Consider the following 22,373-nt stretch of genomic DNA (forward strand, 5'->3'; position numbering starts at 1 on the left):
AATAAATGTACATTCATTCATAAATAGCACAGAGCTCGGGAATTGTGGCTGGAGTATGCACTGCTGTAAATAACACTGCGCAAAAGGCTACCCGTCATGGGTAATCTTCCTCCCATAATGCCTAGACTTTCTGCTGCTGTTATGGATGGAGCCTGTGTTTGTGAACAACGTGCCACCACTGCACTGTTACCCATGTGCAGCACGTGTGCCACCTGTTGAGTGCTGGTGGCTAGGTCTTCGTCAGCCACTGCCAGCACGTCCTCTTCCATCTGTAGTGTTTGAGCTGAGAGTGGGCGACCCGCATCACATTTTGGCACCTACCAGAGAACAAACAGTAGACTGCAGATAGTATTTGCAAGCACCGAGCACAATGTGCTACTGCTTTACTGTACAATGACTACAACTCAGAAAGAAAATATCTATGTGCAACTTTTCAGTTTCTCTGAGGTGTGTCTCGATGGCCGCAAACTGCAATGATGTGATGTATGTCTGTTTGAAAAAACTCTGCATACAGCCTTGCAGCAGCTCTCCCACTGCAGTCCACTTGGCCATATGCAAGCACCATGTCTCCTGCTCACTTGCCATTTGTTCACCACCCACATTTCCATTGTACACACTGGAGCATAATATGCTCAGTATTTGTTTGCATTTTAGTACTAGATCACTGCTCCAGCTGGGCTTCTTACATTCTGCAGGAATCCTTTGGCTTGCTTTCCCCATCTACAAATTGCTTTAACATTCCTCCTGCTGTCTTCTATTATGTCCTCAGATAATTGAAACTCAGATTTCTTTAGTACTTGCCCTCTAATACTTACAATCATTGTTGCTCTTCTTACTTTTTGTTGCCACAAGCACTTTGCCCTTGTTTAATGAGAGTAATTTGGGAACTGTCGATTAGTATATTGCTTTTGCAAAGAACTGAGCGTCACAAACAAAAGCGTTGACAACATGTAGGTCATATTTGTATGCATGATTTATTTACATTTGCTATATATGCACAAAAAATTGGAAGGAGGTATTTAGCATCTAATATGCCGAAACATCATGAAGTTATTTGTTATACTTCACAATAGACATGAAAACTATTTTTGCAATCCTTCGAGCATTCACTGTTTTTGTTTACATTATTAAATGTTGGCATTATTAATTATTTCTACAAGGAGTATCAGAATCATTTATCGGTATGTTAACAGTTATAACCTGAAGAAAATAATTGCCATGTGGTGATAGGTCGATGGCATGCTCCCTTCTCCAGAATGTGTAGTAGTTATGCTAATGTGAAATTGGCACTCACATCACTGACAGAAACTAATTTAGAATAGTTTTCCTTAGCACTGCACGAATTATCACTGCTCTCTCATAGGTGTAATATTAAATTTGCATTGCATTCTTCTACAACTTCTTCATTTTTGGCTGCCTCTCTGATGACACTTGCAGTATTGTTCACTATGTTCACTGACTGACAGCTGCCACAAGGAGATTTTTGACTTCAGAGATAGTGAATTTTTTGTTGTTTGCAGCAATGTAATTTTCTTATATTTGCCCATACTCCTTCAGTGGCATTAAAGTGGGCCTTTAAAGAATATTGTCAATTGAATATGTTGGAAATTGTGGTTTCTTTCGTTCTGGGATTTTGAGCGATTCAATGTTCTTAAAATCAGCTTTGAAAGCCACTTTTCATCATTTCAGCCAATGAATAATATTGTCTCTCTGTATTGCCAAAGTTGGTGACTTTTCGCGAACAATAGAATGATATGGGGCATTATCCATAACCATACAGATGGACTTGTAGGATTTGTCATGAGTGACTACACTGTTCATCTCTTTATGGTAATCACCTCCCCTTTCCAAATTAAACACTAACAGGCAGTTTGACACAAAACCATCCAATGTACCTGCATGTAAAATAATAATTCACCATCCTTTCCCAGCATGCATTGCCATTGTTTCTTTAGGCATTCTCGCACTTCAGCTTCTGTGTTATGAATGCTGTGTTTAGCCACATTGTACTTTTGAATCTACTCCCATGAGCCTGTGCAGAACTCTGCACTTCCATGGAACAACATCTCTCTTTTCCATTAATATTTTGCCTCTGTTAAACACTGAAGTCTTTCAGCACTGTATGCAATGAAAATTTGCTTCCTTTACAAGCTATCATCTTTCTGAAGCTATGTGAGTAATTTAGATAGTGTGGGATGTGCCGTTCTCTTATGATGGCTTTATATATGATGATGAGTAGCGCCTTTTTCAAAAGAATCCAAAGCTATTGCTTGCTTCCTCCCTAGTACTTCTTTCCTGGTGTGTTCAGCCGTGTTGTGCCATTTTGCCACAGTGTATACTTTACTGCTCTTTGTCTATCATTACAACAGTGTTCTTGCTTACTTTCAGTGCTGTAGCAGTCCTCTTAACAACCTTAGCAACAGAAAATGAAGGCTCACCTTTTTCCTTTTCTTTCTCAGGGTAATCCCTTAATGAACACACTAATTCATGAGCCTGATGCATTTTTCTTTCTCTATCTCCCTTCATGTGTTGGACTAGCTCTGCTTGTCACACTGGACATGGTTTGAAATGAAACAGAAGCAAATAAACACTGAAAACAACAAAAATGAAATAACCTGTGAACTGAACTTCTATTTAGGTGAGCAACTTAAAACAGCACTAGTTACACATGAGACAATCACTTGTAAATTTGAGACAAGTTCCCGTCAGGTTTGCAGCATGTCACGAGGTTGTGTGGAAAAAATTTAGGCTCCTGATACTCTCTTGATATGTCTGACAGACATAGCAAGAATATATCCACGTTATGGGGAAAAAGAAAAAGGATTGCTACTGACAGCTTATACAACACGAGGCATAGTGCATGAATAAGACTTGGCTGAAGAGTCAAGCAAGTAAAGTAACTATTTCATTTGTAAATTAGTAAATATTCATCTTTTGTTGTTGCTCTAGTGAATACTGTAAACAGTATTTATGACTCACTCCATCAGAGTCGTTTGGTCGGCAGTTGCACATTCAGTATATATTGTTAGGGGCCACCGCATTCAATAGGCAATAATTATAGCCTCTTAGAGACATTTCCAAATAACAAATTCAGTGTGAAATGTTTGGTTCTCTCTCTCTCTCTCTCTCTCTCTCTCTCTCTCTCTCTCTGTCTCTGTGTGTGTGTGTGTGTGTGTGTGTGTGTGTGTGTGTGTGTGTGTGTGTTCCTACCTTCCTTTCTTGCTTTCTTTCTTTCTAGCAGTAACGAAGGATACTCACAGCAGCATTTATATTGCCTGATAAATTTTGTGTGCACTTATGATGTACAAATATATCTTACAGCCACACTCAGAGTTGCTGGTTCACTGCAGAAGTCAACAGAAGTCATGCAGGCTATACAGTCGTTAGTGCGGGTGCCAGAAGTAGCAGCAACAATGAGGGAACTGTCAAGGGAAATGATGAAGGTAAGATAATTATTTTTATTGTACTAGCAGTTTATGAACTAGTATAATGTTGTGGGTTTTGAGAAGTTGAGATCAGGTTTGCCAGATTAAATTGATATAAGTACCAAACATTGGCTTGTGAAAGAATTTGCTGGGCTGAGGATAAACACAATAAAACACTTTGTACGCATTAAAAATTGTTTTTATTATTGCTAGTTACAGCTTTCAAAAAATTTTTGTCTTACTCTGCTATTACCATTTCAACACTCAATTTGTTTCTAGTGTCAGACTGTAAACAATACATGTGACTGAAGATTCATTCCACAAAGGCATTGCTGCATGGAACTGTCATTATCCTTTTGATTGTCACTGTGGTGAGAGAGAGCTTCACAACTGTCTGTTTCCTCCTCATCCTCATCTCCTCCTTCAAAAGTTTCATCTAAGACCTCTTCCAGAAGCTTCTGCACTCTTCCTTGTTCTATTTTGTAACAATCCATAGCTGTTTTAACTGCAGAGAGCGATGAAATAAAAGCAGCTGCTACGGAACACAACTGTGCGCTTTCTCGCAGCACTGCAACATACGGGCATGCGGAGTGCCGACAACACCCCAAGGTACATTGTTGCATGTTTTCTTGGAACTTGCACTTCCATTGTAGATTCCATTGTTACTCAAAACTTTCATATTACATCCTAGAAAGGTACCAAAGAACGTGACGTTATACTCCTATCCATTGTGTAATAATCCATCGATAAGGATGACTAGGGTGTTCTGAACACCCTGCGTGACCGCTTAAGGGTTAACACAAGATACTGCATCTCATGATCAGATAGCCCATTTGCTATTGGTTTTTTGACATGACCTTTTTCCCTAGATTTGTCTACAATGATATTGTCAATAGCAGTCTGAGCGTTGACATATCCTAGTTGCAAAGTTCACAGTAGGAACTAAATTAAATGATAGTGTTACTGACTGCAATAATTGTTCACTGACAGAGCTTTTCAATAAATCCACATTAAAATCACCAGCAACCACTGGTTCCTTGTTTTTTACCATGAGATGGGACAGGAGAGCTTCCAGATTTTTTATGAAGAGGTTAAAATTTGCTGAAGGTAATCTGTATGTACCTACTATTATAAAGGACTTATTATGAAATACTGCTACTGTTGCACAAGCTTGTAATTGCTGCACTGAGCAAAATTTATTAGTATCAATATTCTTGAAATCAAAACTGTTTCTGACAGATATGGCAACTCCTCCTTACTCCATATTTTCTATACATAAATAAGAAGCTAACTTGAATCCTGTAACATTTAACATATCTATACCAGTGGTCAAATGATGTTCAGAGGGGCAGATTATATCAACTGGTTTGCTCAACTCTGATTCTTCAACACAAATAAGCAACACCTTAAGCCTACCCCGTAGTCCTTGGATATTCTGATGCAATAACGATAACTGATTTTGTGCACTCACTGAATTACAACTGGATGAACCTAATTTTCCTTCAGATTTTTTAGTATCTCTAGTTTCAATCAGAGGCTGCCTGCATGAATTGTGTACATTAAGATTTGCTTTCTGGCTGTCTGTTTCATCAATGTGAATGTCATTTTCAGCCTGTCTCTGAACATCTCGTTTCTTCCTGCCCTAACCTAAAAAAAAAAACTGCTGATCTGTCACTTGTAACCACTGGTACTTTACCACTTGTGACAGTGGCCCTCCTTAAGTTATTTGCTATTAGCCCAGACAGTTTTCCCTTCCCTTTCCTGTTTAAGTGAAGGCCATGCCTAGTGTAGTCCCACCTGCTGATAGTCAACAGGAACCACACTGATATAAGACTCCATATATGATCCAAGCAGCCATTCCACCTCTAAATTAACTCTCCTAACAGAAGCATTTAAATGAGGCCGGTCATGGCGCCTCAGCATAGACACAAACTCGACACCAGTATGTCTCGTTGCTGAAGCTATCTTTACCAGGTCACTCTTAATTGAATAATTAGGGTTCCTATCTATGCTGTTGCCCGTCCCACCCATTATTACCACAGTGTCTTCCTTTGTGAAGTCTTTACAGAGTGAACCTACATCATCTGTCACCTGATACAGACTTGCACTAGGTTTAAAAAAACTTGTGACCTGGTAACCTGACCCTAGTTCATCCTGCAACAGTTGACCAACACCTTTCCCATGTGAACTATTTAACAACAAAACTTTCTTCTTCACAGTTTTTTCTGACTTCTTACTTCTCAAACACTTTTCGAAAGTTTGTTGTGTCCTGTCTACTCCTACATCTATTTATGACTCATGAGTTTCCAACTGTGACACCAATCAAACCTGTTTTCCACATTCACAACTACGCTGTCTGAGAACATCCTATTCCTATTTCTTCTATAACCTGTTGTCACGTCCCACCTCTCTTTTCCCTTCTCTCCTCTTAACCTTTCCAGATCTTGTTTCACTTTATCTAGTTCTGCCTGAAGGACAGCAATATTCTCCTAATGTTCCATTATCTTCCTGCCTCTACAGCAAATCCTACACAATCAGTGAGCCTTGTTTATTTCCCCAGTTTCCACGCCCACTACAGTCATCCATATGAAAGAAACTGCAACAACTCTCAAACCACACCCCAGAACTAACAATTCTGCGGCAAGTCATACACTTCTCACTCATGGCAAACAAATTTTAGCTTTAGTCTAATAAGTTAAAGTAAGAATAACTTTGTAGACTACTCAGTAATATATTAAATTTATTAGAAAGCTTAGGTCTAAAGTTCGGATACTGATTCAAAACCTCTGGGGAAACAAAATGATATAACTGGTATTGTTTAGGTGACGAAACAAAAAGTAAACAAAGAACTGAACCTGCACTATATAAAGTTTTCACTTATTTCGGAACTTTTCACTTCGGCTACTTACTTGAGAATCAGATGGCTAGCATATAAGAATACACTAGCAACGCAAACTTTACTTTATTGAAATAATCATGTATCTTACAGTGTATCACTACGTAAACAAATCCTAGTCCAAAATTCGCACCTATGAAATGTTTTATTTTTTCAGAAAATAGACAAAAAAGTGAAACCTTCAATTGATAGCTTACAGTAGGTGTTAATTTACTTAATTATGATGTAATATTGCCTTAATTGTTATTGCTCAGTTTAAGTTCTATCTTTACGACTGCTGTGAATGCGCCCAACTTACCAACCAACCCGGTGTATAGGACCTGTGTGTACTGTAGCCGTTACAAAGTGATTGTTCCACACTGGACTGGTAACAGTGAAGAGAGGCTCCCATGTTGTGTTATAAGTTGTTGAACATCTTTATATGCTCTTTGCAGTAAGGTGACATTGATGTCAATAAATATTTAATTAAGACATACTAATCTTTCAAAATGTTGTATGGGACAGGTTAGTGCTGTGCAGCATCATTCGCATATATGGGCATCACAGTTTTAGTGATAGTGAATTGTAGTTTACTTCATGATTTGATGAGAAATCTTTAAACTTTCAATTCAATTTAAATTCAGGTTCTATGGAACAATTTGAGCCAAATCTTCATATCCATAAAATAAATAGCTACATAATTCACAGAAAGATGACAGTAAAGTTAGTGATACACATGCTCCACATCTAGTCTATCGTCTCCTTTTCAAAATCATACCATCTAAATTAGTTATTTTGCCAAAAATTTTGCAGTTATCCTGACATTGCTATTCTAGCCAGTGTAATGTCGTGTTTTTGTGTTCTTAGAATGGATTTAAACTACCCAGTTATCAATAACATACTTTCCCATCTGTATTACCCACAACAGAGCTGCTAATTTTTCTTTGGCTCCTTCACAATTCCCTTAAACAGCGTACATTTCTGAGTGGTGTAATTTGTAAAAGATCCTAATTTTCTTGAAACTGAAAATGTATCTGGATTTGTACCCCTGTATATCATACCATAATATCATTCTTAACCATATTCCAAAGTCTCAGTTTCATGACTTTGTTTTAAATTGAGTGAGACCAACTTTCTAAACACAATTTTCAATGCCAAATTTTTCATGACATTTCTGCCTATATGGATGTGGCCACTCACCATTCCACTAAACCATTTTAAGAGAATAAATGTAAATACTTTGGATGATGTGTAATTTATTTTTACATTTTCAGTGAAAAAGAAACTTTAGTTTAGTAAAATAAAATATGCCTTCTTCACTACATTGGGCACAGAAGACAGTGGCAGATCTTATTTCTTAGCTGTGTCAAAATGTTTAATCGTACAATTGTCTTTACTGTTGCTAATAATTATCAGCTTTAGTTGAGTAGTAAATAAATTCATTTATTAATCATAATTGCACAAGATTATAATGGGCACACAATTCTACACCTGAATATATAGTACTTAATGATGGGTTTGTTTTTAACATTAAATGGTTTGTTGGTTTTCATTAATTTTTCAAAGTTTTGAGAAATAGTGTGGGTTTTCCATTAAAGTATGTCAGATTTAATGTGCTATGCGCTGTGTGTGAGCTTCTGCATAATTTCAGAAATTTCGTTGTAGTTACAGTTGCCACACCTAGCTGGGACCTCAACGGGACAGTCTGAGATGGGAGAGTAGAAATGAAGTAACAAATTTATTTAATGTAAATACTTTGTTGTCTGTACATTTTTTCTTGACGGAAGACCTCTTTTTTGTGTAATCATCCATAAAGTGACACTTCCTTTTCCCATCCTTAAGACATTTTCGTAAGCTACAATAAAATAAGTTTATTAAATGCAAAACAGTTGACATTAACTCTTTAGTCATCAAAGAACACGTCACTATACAGTTCATGCCCTATATACCCAAGGTAAACACTTCAGATGTTACTAACTAGCCTTTAGAGAGAATGGTCCTATCTGATCGCTATTCAAATAGGAAGTGCCCGATTCTTGTGCATGGTGCTGTTGTAATCGTTCCAGCCCCTTCCTACTGGAGAAGTCTATTATTTTCTTGAATGATGGTGTGAGATCTAGAAGGTGCTTACATCATCGATACAGGATATGCAACATGCAATGCCGTCTGTGAGACAACCTTGTCAATATTCGCTTGTTGACATAAATAAAACTAACTGAGGCTGAATTTACGTGTTGCACTAACAGATAGGTTTACTTCAGTACTTGAGCCAAGTTCTTAATAGTATTTTGCAATATTGGAACAAAATTGTCTTGTCAGGATGTCAGGACAAGAAGGTCCCTAACAGTAATGATCCTGATATATCAGGACGGATAGCAGCCCTACTTGTAGGGCAGTAATGCAAAAATTTATCTTTTCTGGTATTCTGGCCTTACCAGTACTATGAAATGTTTAAGAAATATTACTTGTGAGTGTATGTTGATTGTCAGTAAATATAAATTTTCATTCTTTTGTATTCCATGTTAAATTTCCAGAACAGTGTAACTGTTCACATATACAAAGAGTTAAATTTAATTCATCATAAGGTAATAAGAAACATATTTAAAATGAGAATTAACTCTTGAAACATGTTGAACTCAAGCTAGATTAAATAAAAAATATGACAGACAGCAGCAAATCTCTTGATTTAAAAACTGAAACCACTGTTTTGACACATGCAAGTTTCAACAGCCATTTTATACTGGATGAAACAAAAAAATCTCATATTTTAGCAATACAGAGGAGACATAGAGTTGCAAACAGGAAGGCACAATTGTTGATGCTATGTCCTGGATATTCCATTGTTATTTAAATTGATACGTTAGTGGACTTATACACATTACCTGCATAACATGCCAGCATGCAAATTTGGGTGAAATTGAAATCTTTACATTCTGATCTTAGACCATAAATGAGATAGATAGTGCATGGCATCATTATGGCAGACCAAACATTGTGAGAACAGCTAAAAGATAGAAAAGCTTGTACAATATGCAAGATGACTCAAGAGAGAAAGGGATCCAAGAATCCAAACTCAAGGTGGAGAGTGGACCTGAGAATGTGGTCAAACAGGTAATTATATCTGCTCTGAATGTACTTCGGGAAAGTGACTGAGAAGTATAAGTAGCAAGCTTCTGTATTGTCTTACAGTTCTGTAACAGTCAAATTTTTCCGCTTTACCCAACGGATCAGAATCAACATGCTGTTGCTTATTTACCATCCTTTTCCACATCTTGTTCTAACCCTCTTACAGAGAAACTGCTTTTTATGGAACAAGAATGTGTCCTGTCAATTTCCATTTCTGGATTCATTTTTCAGTCTTTGGTTATATTTTAAGATTTGCACTTTCCTGCTATTTCATGAGAATACATGGAAGATTAGAAGTTTTTTTCTGTCTTTCTTCATCGCACAGGCTGGAATTATTGAAGAGATGTTGGAAGAGACAATGGAAGGACTCGAAGATGAGGAAGAGCTTGAAGAAGAAGCCCAAGAAGAGGTTGATAAGGTAAAAATTAGCCATTTTATGTGACATAAATTAAAGATAGTATTTTTGCAAGGAATTTGTGCACCAAACTTAAAATTCACAGTAACTTGTAGGGTTTCATCATGGCTACCGCTAACAGGTTTTGTGGTGCTACTTGTTATGTGAGAAGCACAGCTTGTAATTTAATTTCACTTTTTCAAGCTGAAACATTACACATGTTCAGTAAGAATATTATGAAAAGGATGACTGCTATTAACCATGCAGCAGAGATGGTGAGTCACCAATAGGAAATAACAAGAAGACTGTCACAAAATAAGCTTTCGGCCAACAAGGCCTTTGTCAAAAATAGACAACAGACGTGTGTGTGTGTGTGTGTGTGTGTGTGTGTGTGTGTGTGTGTGTGTGTGTGTGTGTGCGTGCGTGCGCGCGCGCTCCTAGTCACCATATAGCGGAGATGCTGAGTCGCAGATAGGCGCGCGCGCCCCCCGTGCTCCATCTATTTTTGACAAAGGCCTTGGCTGAAAGCTTATTTTGTCAGTCCTCTTATTGTTGCCTATCTGCGACTCAGCATCTCCACTACATGGTGACTAGCAGCTAACCTTTTCATAATATTGATATGTTCTGTAAGGTTAGATTAGAAATATAGTCAGAACATACTGTTCTTCATTTGCACAATTTTGTTAAATCCCGCACAATCCATATACACGCTTATGGTTCATGGCTTTCAACTTCTTATTCCTCACTTCGGCAGGTTTTCTTTTTTTATATATTCAGAAAGCTTTTTCAAAAACTCACAATGATCGTAAGTCATTTGGTATGGAGCCCTATTATAAGATGTTGCACTTTAATCTATGAAGGGTAATATTTGTAGCAAAGAAAACTCCCTGGTTTATGTGCTGCTTAGTTAATAAACATCGTGTACTTGGTGCAGTTTATACATTGTCTTGCAATATAGGACAAGCAATATGGTTGACTTACTTTTTATTTCATTTTTTTGTCAGTGTTGCACATGGTCTTTTAAAGGGGGAAACCACATTAGGAGGCTTTTTGACACTGATTTTTTTTTATATTTTTGTGGGATGATTTAATTAGAATTTAATCAAATTTTGACATCAGTTCATTCATATTTCGAACAGTTGTTTTTTTTTTAATATAATTTCAGCCAAAAATAACAAAGTTACGCTGTGATGGCCGCTGAAGGTGGCGAGTTTAGTTCTACAATTGTGTGCAGTGTAGCAGATTTTACATTAATAACTGAGTTCCTGAGAATATAAACCTCAATGCAGGCGAAAATACTGAAAATTAAAAATTTTGCAGGTGTTGGAACAATTTACTTTGATTTTTTTCCTTGAATTGTGCAAATCATGATATCATCTGACAAGTTGGTTCATACAATTCGTAATTTTATAAAGAATCATACTGTCAATTTTCATAATGATCGGTTCTATACTTCTTGAGTTAGACTGCACACAAATGTGAAAAAAGTCATTTAGAGATAAACGTGTTTGAAAAATAAATTCTTGGAAACTGGAAATTCGAGGAAGTTAACAATAATGTAAAATGGTTACCGCTCAATCTGTGATTCCAGCACCTTATGGTAATCCTTCTTCTTCCTCATAAGCTTTGTTTTGTGCTTGCAGCAGTGCTTTCCGAGCTTTCTGATCTTCCTTCAATTACAGTGATCTAGGTAGATTTTGCTGGCTCACATGCTGGTTATGCATTTGTTCGGCATTATTCAAGCTTTGCATGCCTACTACAATTCCTGCTTCATTTATGACCATCAGAAGGGATGAATTTCCTTCATTGAGTAAGCACACCGCTAAAGACAATGCCAATTCAACGACTTTTAGTCCGGAGTGCAAGTGTTTAGTAGCTAATCGCCAAATAGTGGGATTAAAACTTCCATTCATATTGTTGTGTGGCCACCTAGACATCTCTCCAGTAATTCATCCTTTGATAAATCTTCTTGTATTGGAAGAATTTTGAGCCTGTACCCAATGTGCACTCGGTTCTGTGCTCATAAAATCTAAATAAATGCGAATTTTGCATTGAAATTTTGACAGCGTGATAGTTAAGCTAATGATTTATGCAATAAAAAAAATGGATTTTTGAACCTCGTAATGTGGTTTACCCCCTTACAGGTGTTCAGTTTTGAATTCTTACATTCATTTTCAAACCATTGCCTACACAACTGATATTTGACTAACGTAATTCCAAGGGAAGATTCGTAAGACTTGTTTGTACACAAGGTTGTAATGTTGACTTGGTTTATGAAAGTCTTTCAAGATCCCATTGGAATTATGTTACATTCAAATATAAGAGAAGCAGGTAATGGTTTAGAAATTAATGCAAATATTCAATACTAGTCACCATTAAAGATCAAATGCAACTTTGATGGAAAACTAAATCTTTATTTGTATAAAATTCTGTTGTGTTGGTAATGGAATTGGTTGGTACAAATATTTTAGCAGCCTATTTTTGAAATGTTGAATGTTAACAGAAAGGTACAATAGAAATTGATTGCATTTAGTGGGTAGTTCCAATGTTCTCAGTGGCTGCGAATTATGATATATGCCTTAACAACTCACTTTCTCAGTAGCATTGTTGCAGTTGTTTTTTAACATCAGGAAGTATTCAGTGTCCTACTCAATTCTCTGTTCTCCAGATGGAGTGCATACAACAGTTTTTGATTTTAAATCTCACACAGTTCCCATCATGGTAGTTCATTAACTGTTCAGCCATTAACTGCTTTTTAATCATAGAATACATCTTTGCAGTTTATTTTTTTGCATCTGTTCAGTGTTATCTATATAAGTGAGCTGATTATTTTAGTTGTCGTGTAGCATATTAATTTTTGTCTTGCGTGTACATATATACTGTGCATGAAGAAATTGAAACCAACGTGGCTTTGTGAAAAAAATCACCTGCTTATCAAGGTTCCCCTTTAAGTCATCTGAGCATACCTGTTATACGTTCATATGGGCCATACCAGCCTGTTAAGAGTACAGCAATACAGCTGTAAATTTGTTTGATGTCTGTTACTGTACCTACGTAAGGTCTCAATACATGGGAACGGTACTCTCAGTGGGCTGCATTTCAATCTTGTATGAGATTTTTTACAGATACACTGTGCCTATCCAACAAACCACCTCCATTGCTCCTTAGTATTACCCCTAAATATTTAAACAATGTAATTTTCTCAGGAAGTTTGCAGCTAGCCTTGGGATCAGTGGCTATTGGGGTTTTTTGTTGTTGTGGACATCATCCTGCTTTTATCCAGATCCAAAAAGACCTGCCACACATTACAGCAATGGAAATTGATAGATATTCTCCTCTTCCTTACAATCATCCAACAATATTTTTCAGGTAATCCCATCATCAGTCAAGAGTATTGTTTTGCCCCATATTTTCTTCATATGGGCACATGGTATCCACTGCTGTTATTAGTAATTTGAATAAATCAAAGTTCCATTTATGTAAATGCATTTTCCACCACAAAACATTTTGGTCACTAGACCACTCTCAAATGTTCAAGAGGTTTGTAACTTAACAAGTGTGTTAACTAAATGTTTGAGAATACCTGGAGCTCAAGGCCAATCACATTAGAAATTATATTTATACAACGTCTAATAAATTGTTATTGTATTTTGAGAACATTAATGGTCCAGTTATGCTTCCTTTTGGTACACTCCGTGTTACTTTCATTTGTGCTGAACATTCCCTGTTAGGTTTTTCTTACAGGGTTTTATTAATCAAAAACTCTTAAAGCCTTTTATTAAGGAACTGAAAAATTTGCATTTGTTATAAATGCAACTATACCTATGAATTCTGTCGTGAAATGTGAAAATGCGAAGTTACCTAATAAATGCTGTTTCATAGCAAAATGTATCCAAATGAATTATTTATCAAAGATTGTTTAAAATACCTATATTTTTTGTGTATAAATATTGAAAAAGTAGTAAATTTTCACATACTAATGTTACATAACAGCTAGGAAAGCCCAATTTGGAAAGAGAATAAGAATGTTCTTGTTGTGGTCTTCAGTCCTGAGACTCGTTTGATGCAGCTCTCCATGCTACTCTATCCTGTGCAGGCTTCATCATCTCCCAGTACCTACTGCAACCTACATCCTTTTGAATCTGCTTAGTGTATTCATCTCTTGGTCTCCCTCTACGATTTTTACCCTCCACGCAGCCCTCCAATACTAAATTGGTGATCCCTTGAAGCCTCAGAACATGTCCTACCAACCGAACCCTTCTTCTAGTCAAGTTGTGCCATAAACTTCTCTTCTCCCCAATCCTATTCAATACCTCCTCGTTAGTTATGTGATCATGTGATCTACCCATCTAATCTTCAGCATTCTTCTGTAGCACCACATTTTGAAAGCTCCTATTCTCTTCCTGTCCAAACTATTTATCGTCCATGTTTCACTTCCATACATGGCTACACTCCATACAAATACTTTCAGAAACGACTTCCTGACACTGAAATCTATACTCGATGTTAACAAATTTCTCTTCTTCAGAAACGCTCTCTCTTCTTCAGAAACGCTTTCCTTGCCATTGCCAGTCTACATTTTATATCCTCTCTACTTCGACCATCATCAGTTATTTTGCTCCCCAAATAGCAAAACTCCTTTACTACTTTAAGTGTCTCATTTCCTAATCTAATTCCCTCAGCATCACCCGACTTAATTCGACTACATTCCATTATCCTCGTTTTGCTTTTGTTGATGTTCATCTTGTATCCTCCTTTCATGACACTATCCATTCCGTTCAACTGCTCTTCCAAGTCCAAGAATGAGTTTGCAAAATAAAGAGCATATCTATGAACAAACACAATGATTTATAAGTATGCCTGTAAGTTTCTCTCCAGAGTCACACCAGCTGCAGATGGTTGAATGATCTCTATAAGGTACCCACTGTATTTGGCATAGCAGAACTTTTCTGTAGAACCTAGCATCTTAGAACAAAGAAATTCATACATTGTTTGCTAGCTAAAGTTGGTTTTATGCAGACACTTTAATGTGGCAGTTTTAGGTGGTGGGTATTTTGAACTGTGGTTGGATAAGATACAATTAAAGGTCAGGCCCAAACTATCTCATTTACAATGCTGCCAACCTCAGTAAGCAGTTGTGTGCAGTAGCTCTCGTCAAATGCTTTGTGCACTCTTTGCTTTGGGTTGTGCCTTTCTCATTTTCTTATTTTGAAATGAATGAGGGGACTAATTCCGGTCCATCAGGGGGTACAACTCTTACAGAAAGACTCGGCAGTCCCTATGACTACACGAGTTACGATGTCCCAGAAACTAACAACATGGATGTGGGATGGGTGCCTTGTGAGAGAGGGATTTCTTTCCCCACACTGCTCCTCATCCCCTGGGTAGTCAAAGTCCTTGTTTGTCATGGCCAACTATTATGTTATAATGTCTGCACTAGAGCGACCAGAAAATGTATTTCTACCACACTGAGCAGAAAGTAGTGCTGCTTCTCAACAGAAACAATTATTTGTTGAAAGCTTAAATAGAGCCACAGGAAGAAAACAAGCAAAGACCATTTTGTAAAAAGTTGTCTACGTTTTTGCAAAAGCAAACATTCTATCTAAAACAACTCTTATAGTGGAGAATAAAAGCTATTCTCTTTATTATTATTTTATCTTTCAGTCACCACTTTTTTTTTTTTTTTCTCCTGATCAACTTTGACCTCGAGCGGGTGACATGACACCTGTTTGCATTTATATACCTAATCACTTTAAAAATATAATTTTAATTTCACCAAAAGTAGATGCTAGTATTTCAGGTCACTAATAATTTTATACTTGCAAAGACACTCCATATGATCGTATCTTGATTAGTAGGCAACATTGATGTGCAAAGTCGAACGCCTTTTAGAAACCTATGAAGGTAGAATTTACTTGTTAACTTGCAACTGTGATTTCAAGAATATGGATAAAGCAAGTTGTTTATCACACAAGTGGTTTTTCTTGAACATTTGCTGACGCTTTGGAAGGAGCTTCATCTGGTCAAGGAGTCTCATAAAGTCCAAAATTAAAAATGTGCTCTAAGATGCTGATCTGTAATTTTGTGCATAGATCCTTTTTACTGTTTCTGTACACAGGAGTGGCAAGTATTCTCTTTATTCAAATGTTTAAGTGGAGCAGGGTGTTTTACCCAGGGCAACTGGTAAATCTGGGAAAAGCCTGGAAATTTTTTAGAATTCCAGCAATTTTTCATTGTGTTAATTTTCAATTAAATGTTTGTAATTTTGACTGGTAAGCATTGATACTCTTACAAAGAATTTTACTTTAGTCCACTATTGCAGAACAATACTGCTGCAGTAAAACATATGACAGAACACCAAACTCAAACTTAATTGGAAATAAAGTGCACCATTTACAGTAACAAAATGCAGTGCACCCACAATCATCTGCTGACAGCAGAATGTATCAAAAACTATATGGTACTTCGTAACAAGAAACTGCTTTCAATGAGCATGATGTCACACAGGTTATGAGAAAATATTGCAAACGCGGATTTGGGAAGCGTTACTTTCAAAGTAAATTTCTTTTTAAGCAAGATGGATTATGTTTTGTGTGGAAAGGCGTGATGAATTTATTAAATCACAGTGTGTTAGACTCTCATTTAAAACTTAACACTTTGAGCATCAGCTGCTTACCAAAATTTCTAGATCAGAACACCAGCCATTTATGCCATTTTTTAAACTTTTACTGGCACAGTTGTCTTTGATTTATCTTAGCTGGTAACACACTAAAAATGCCAAGCTTCAAGGTTATAATGTAATGGGATAGACAAAGACATCTACTCACCAAGCGGCGGCAGAACAACCAGTACATAAAAAACGTTTTATATGAGCAAGCTTTTGGAGCTAGTGGCACCTTATTCTAGCAGGAGGATTGAAGGGGAAGGAAGAGAGGAGAAGTTTAAGGAAAGGTGTAGAGTTCAGAAAAGTCTCTCAGAAACCTAGGTCAGAGATGGAAGACAGGGTAATATGCAAGACAGAGGTTATACACAAGTTAACAAGACTAAAAAGCTGAGTGCATTTTACCCAACAGAGATGAGAGGGGGATGGTGAGAAATAGACAGGTCAGAAAATAAAAGATGTAGAAACTAAAACGGAGTGAAGAAAGGAGTAGTTACTGTGAAGGGATTCTGAGACAGAAGAATTTAATGTAAATTGAGCAGTGAGAACCAAGAACATGTTGTAGCACTAGTTCCCACCTGCGGAGTTATGAGAAACTGGTGTCTGGGGAAAGAATCCTGGTGGCGTGTGTGCTGAAACAGGCACAGAGGTCACGACCATCACATAGAGCATGAGCTGCAGAAGGATATTGTTTGTTGCTGGTATACACCCTCTGCCTATGCCCATTTGTCCTAAATGTTAACTTAATGGTTATGCTGATGTAAAGGCCGAAAGTGTTTTATAACAGCTGGTATGGCGTGTCATTTCACAGGTGACTCTCTGTTTGATGGTATATGTTTTTCTAGTTACCGGGCTGGCATAGGTGGTGGTAGGAAGGTGCATAGGTCAAGTCTTGCAGCAGGATGGGCACAGGAGTAGGAGTCATAGGGTAGAGAGATGGGTGCAGGAGCAGCATAGGGCTTGACAAGGATATTGCAGAGATTGGGAGAGTGACAGAAAGGTGTTCTAGGTGTGGTTGACAAAATCTCAGACAGAGTGGACCTCATTTCAGGGCTTGATTTCAGTAAGTCACGGCCTTGTCAAAGTAGCTGATTAATACATTCAAGAGCAGGATGATGAAAGTGACAAGTGGTGTGCTGTAGAGGTTTTTTTTGGGTGGGGGGGGGGGGGGGCAATTGGCAGTATCAAGATCGGATGTGATGGCCCAGGAAATCTGCCTTTGAACTAAGCTGGTGTGGTAATTACATCCATTGAAGGATGAGGTGAGAATGGTGGTGTACTGCTGTAAAGAGTATGCATCTGAACAAATATGTTTGTCTCAAATGCCAAGACTGTACGGGAGGGCACCTTTAACATGGAAAGGATGACAACTGTCAAAGTGTAAATATTTTCATTTGTTAGCAGCTTTAATGTGGACAGAAGAGTGTAGCTGGGCTTCAGTGAGGACAGGATCAACATCAAGGGAAGTGGCATGGGATTCAGAATAGAATAATGTGAAATTTAATTGGGAGAAGGAATTTAAAGGTTCCAGGAATTTTAACACGTCAGCCTCAACATGAATTCCATATGGCATCAACATGTCTAAACCAAACCAGGGACTGAAGGCTTATGGATTCCAGGAAAGCCCCCTCCAAGCGACCCATGAAAAGGTTGGCGTAGGAAGGAACCATCCTGGTTCTCAAGGCCATACCCGTGATATGTTTGCGTGTCTGCCCCTCAAAGGCTAATTAGTTGTTGGTAAGTATAAAGTTGATTAAGGTGAATAGGAAGGATGTCATAGGTTTGGAATCAGGTGGGTGCTGACGGAGGAATTGTTCAACAGCAGGTAGGCCATATCCATGGGTATGTAGGTGAAGAGGGAGATGGTATCAGTGGTGACAAGCAAGGTGTGTGGTGGGAGTGGATAGGGCATGGATTTCAGATGATCTGGGAAATGGTTGTTGCCTTTAGTACAGGAGAGAAGTCTTTGTACAGTGGGTTGCAGATGTTGATCAACTAAGGCAGATATATGCTTGATTGGTGCTTTGAAGTCAGCAACCATAGGACAGCCAGGATGATTGGGTTTTTGGATCTTAAGAAGGTGGAAGGTGGGGGTGCATAGGTTGAGTTCTGTATGAAGTTCTGTGGATAGAGGTATTAGTCCTTGTGATGGGCCTAAGGTTTTAAGGAGGAACTGCAGGTCAGTTTGAATCACAGGGATGGGATCTTGATGGCAGGTGCTTTAGGTAGAGGTGTCAGACAGCTGGCGTAGACTGTCACTAAAGTACTCCTGTGAGTTAAGTACCACATTGGTAGATTCTTTATCTGTTGGGAGCCTGGAGTTCTACAGAGGACAGGTTAGGGTCATATTGTAGGGATTCTTGAAAGGCTTGTAAGGGATGATTTTGAGGTAATGGTGGTGGATCAAGTTGGGATCATGGTTGGAACTGTTCAAGGCAGGATTCAATGTCATGTTTGCTGTTGGAAATGTTTTGAGATTGGGTTACAAAGTGATATTTTCAGTTGACATTACTTGTGAAGGAAAGTAGATCTTAACACCAAAGCAACATGATTAAATGCAGGCTTAGAGCTGAAAATGAGACCCTTGGACAATACAGATAATTCAGAAGAGGAGAGTGCTTCAGACAAGAGATTGAGAACATGGTATTGTTGGGACTGGTTTTTGTGATTATTGGCGTGGGAGGCAGTGGTGAAGCCTTGGGGGATGTTAAGGATTTTGGCCAAGCTTGGTTTGTGGGAGAGGAGTGGTAGTTGATGGTTTGGCTGTTTAGGGAGCCACAGAGAGACAGGAAGGGAAACTGCACTGTTGAGGTAGCTCAGGATAAGTTGGGAAAGCTTTTTGAGTTGAAGTCTGGCATGTTGTTGCAGTTTGATGTTGGCTTGGCGGATGATACCATCCAAGCAAACATGAGGGGCAGAAAACTGCAGGATTTTGCGGAAGGAGAGAAGTCTGGTGGACTGGAAATGGACAGTTTAGGCATACAGGTCACAGATTTGCTGGATAAGTCCAAAAGATTGCTGTATTTGAAACTGTAAAAGAGCCTAGTGTGGAGTAGGAGTATATCCTGAAACAGGGCCTTTCAGTGTTAGGCCTTTGGGAATAACTCCAAGGGAAAACTAAGTTTCAAGAAACAGAATGTGGGACCATAGTTTTGATTGTGCAAAAGCGTCTTTTCAAAAAGAACATGTAATTTTTGATGGGCTTCATCATGACAAGAGGGGACGGTTTGGAGTGTTAGAAATGATGGGAGTGGCAAAAAAAAGAGAGAAGCAGAGGGTGGGAAAAGATAGAAAGTGGAAGAAAAGTAAGGAAAAAATTTGGAATAATCAGAAAAATACATACAAAAATATTGAGAGCAAGCAGTGATTAATGAGAGGTAATGAGTGGGTGAGAATTTCTTGCAAGAAAAGTGGCCTATATGATACAAAAAATGATTGGAAAAGAAAAAATTGATAGGGAAAGTCATGAAAAAGACAAACTTTTAAAACTGTGCAAACAGAAAGGGAATATGACCAATATTAGATTTGAAAGCTTAGATTGTCCTGTAGCTATACTGTACATGTGTTAATTTAAAGCATTAACTTTTCCATTGTGTGTTCATGCTTAATAATGATGTTGCTATTGGCTGATGGGACCATGTAACATGAGTTGTGACTGGCCAACAAAAATGCATCTTAATCTTGATTTCAGTGCTTCAGAAGCTACCATGCTCTACCATATATCGGAGATGCTGAGTCACAGATAGGCACAACAAAAAGACTGTCAAACAAAGCCTTCAGCCAAACAGGCTTTCGTCAGAATTAGGCATCACTCACACTCTGTGATGAACCAAGCTGGGATAGTTTTAATTCTCCTCTTGCTTGCCATTTGCATCCTTAAATTCATTTTTTTATGTTTAACTATGTACATTAGCACACATGAATATAATCTGCATTTTCATAAAAGAGAAAGATTGGCCCTCAGTTTTAAAGAATATAACACCAGATCTCATTTTGTGCTTCGTTTTAGGTATGTAATTGATTTTCTAGATTATTTCAACTATTACTAGATAGCATCTTTCACTACAGGATGAAATCAGTGATTGTTTCATAACTAAAATTCTGTTGTTGACATATAAATTAATTGTAAACATTTGGGAGGTGAAATGATAGTAATCTTAAAGTATCTATTTGGAATGTAACAATACGAAAGAAGGAAAGTTGCTACTCACCATATTGCGGAGATGCTGAATCGCGATAGGGACAATAAAAAAATTCACACAATCATAGCCTTTGGCCATTAAGGCCTTTGTCAGCTTTTGACACACACACACACACACACACACACACACACACACACACACACACACACACTAACGCAAGTGCAACTTGCACACACATCTGCAGTCTCAGAGAGCTGAAACTACACTCTCTGAGACTGCAGATATGTGTACAAGTTACGCTTGCGTGAGTGTGTGTGTGCGTGTGTGTGTATATGTGTGTCTACTGCTGACAAAGGCCTTAATGACCGAAAGCTATGATTGTGTGAATATTTTTATTGTGCCTATCGCGGCTCTGCATCTCCGCTATATGGTGAGTAGCAACTTTCCTTCTCTCGTATTGTTACATTCCATCCAGTATACATGTGGATCTATTCGATAATGTGTTAGCAAAGCCAGCTCTTCATTAATTCCAAAATAATTAACAGTTTTGTCCAAAGCATAGTTTCCTTTCTTATGTTTGTTAATTTCGTGATTTAAACAAATAATTCGGCCTAACTCTTGCAGTAGAGAAAACTGTTAAAAAGATGCAATTTTTCGATGTATTCACTTAATTGAATGAGTTAAGTTTTAATTGTAATTTCTGTAATTTTAATTTCAAACAATGTGTAGCTTCAGTACCTATTATTTTGATGATATATAAGTGCCCATTTTTTGGTCACGAGACACTCAGTCTACGGCAGAGTTTCAGATGAAGAACCTGTGTTACTTAGAACAACAATAATGCTTCAACTTAACTGTGGAATAAGTGTAAAACAATTAGGCCATGTGTAAAAACAATGACAGTGTCTGCTCCATACGTACCAGATTATTCTTAAAGAACTGTGATTAGGTTTTACTGCTCGTAGATGTTCAACAGTAAACTATTCTAGCAGTACATGGAGGTTCGCCTGCAAACTCGTAATGAGGCATACGGAAAGTTTAAACAATAGTGCACTGGCCATATAACCGTGTATTATTGGGGGGGGGGGGGGGGGTTGTGAAAAGTGAAATTAAACAACTTTGAATCACAAATATGCACCTGTCGGCTACATCATTTAAAGTAGTCATAATTGTACTTCACACCCCATTTTTCGGCCAGTATCACAACACAGTACATCGACACTGAGGAAAACAAATGATCAACGAAGGAAAAAAAAGCAAGTGGAATCACTACAGCACGCGAACAGAATGTACAAACACACACGCAAGCAACCACGATCTCTTTCTGCCTAGGCCAGACATGGCATCGTCAGCCAGAGACTGTGGTGATGTATGTGTATGGGTGCACGCGCGCACTCACCTGCAACTCAGTATCTCCACTATATGGTGAGAAGCACCTATCCTTATCATAACATTGTCGAAGTGTGTATTGCTACTCAAGAAATAGTGATAGGCTGAAAGCTAGTGTAAATATGATTTTCTGTTGCATGTTTTTATGCACCAGACATCAGTCAGGTATACGTGAGTTGTTGCCAGTCAGGGATATGTGAGCTGTTGCCTTCTCTTAATTTTTCATACATGTTACATTGGTGCAGAAATTGTGGAATTTTTTCTCTCATGTTGAAAAAGTAAAAGAATTGTCAATTTACAGCATAAGTTGAAATGTCTGTGTTTCATCTAGGTCTATATAGTCTTAATACTAGAATACCGA

The 22,373-nt window shown here is 37.9% G+C and overlaps 1 protein-coding gene across 2 annotated transcripts in view; it reads left to right on the forward strand.

Moving 5' to 3' along the window:
• Positions 1-22,373, forward strand: part of LOC124607029 (charged multivesicular body protein 3) — a 62,242-nt gene that overhangs the window by 8,364 nt on the left and 31,505 nt on the right. For both annotated transcript variants that reach the window (XM_047139195.1, XM_047139194.1), the window contains 2 exons: positions 3,322-3,443; positions 9,752-9,844. In XM_047139195.1, coding sequence (XP_046995151.1) covers positions 3,322-3,443; positions 9,752-9,844 — 215 coding nt within the window. The remainder of the gene's footprint in view (positions 1-3,321; positions 3,444-9,751; positions 9,845-22,373) is intronic.

This window comes from Schistocerca americana, chromosome 3 (assembly GCF_021461395.2).
Source record: "Schistocerca americana isolate TAMUIC-IGC-003095 chromosome 3, iqSchAmer2.1, whole genome shotgun sequence".
NCBI classification, from domain to species: domain Eukaryota; kingdom Metazoa; phylum Arthropoda; class Insecta; order Orthoptera; family Acrididae; genus Schistocerca; species Schistocerca americana.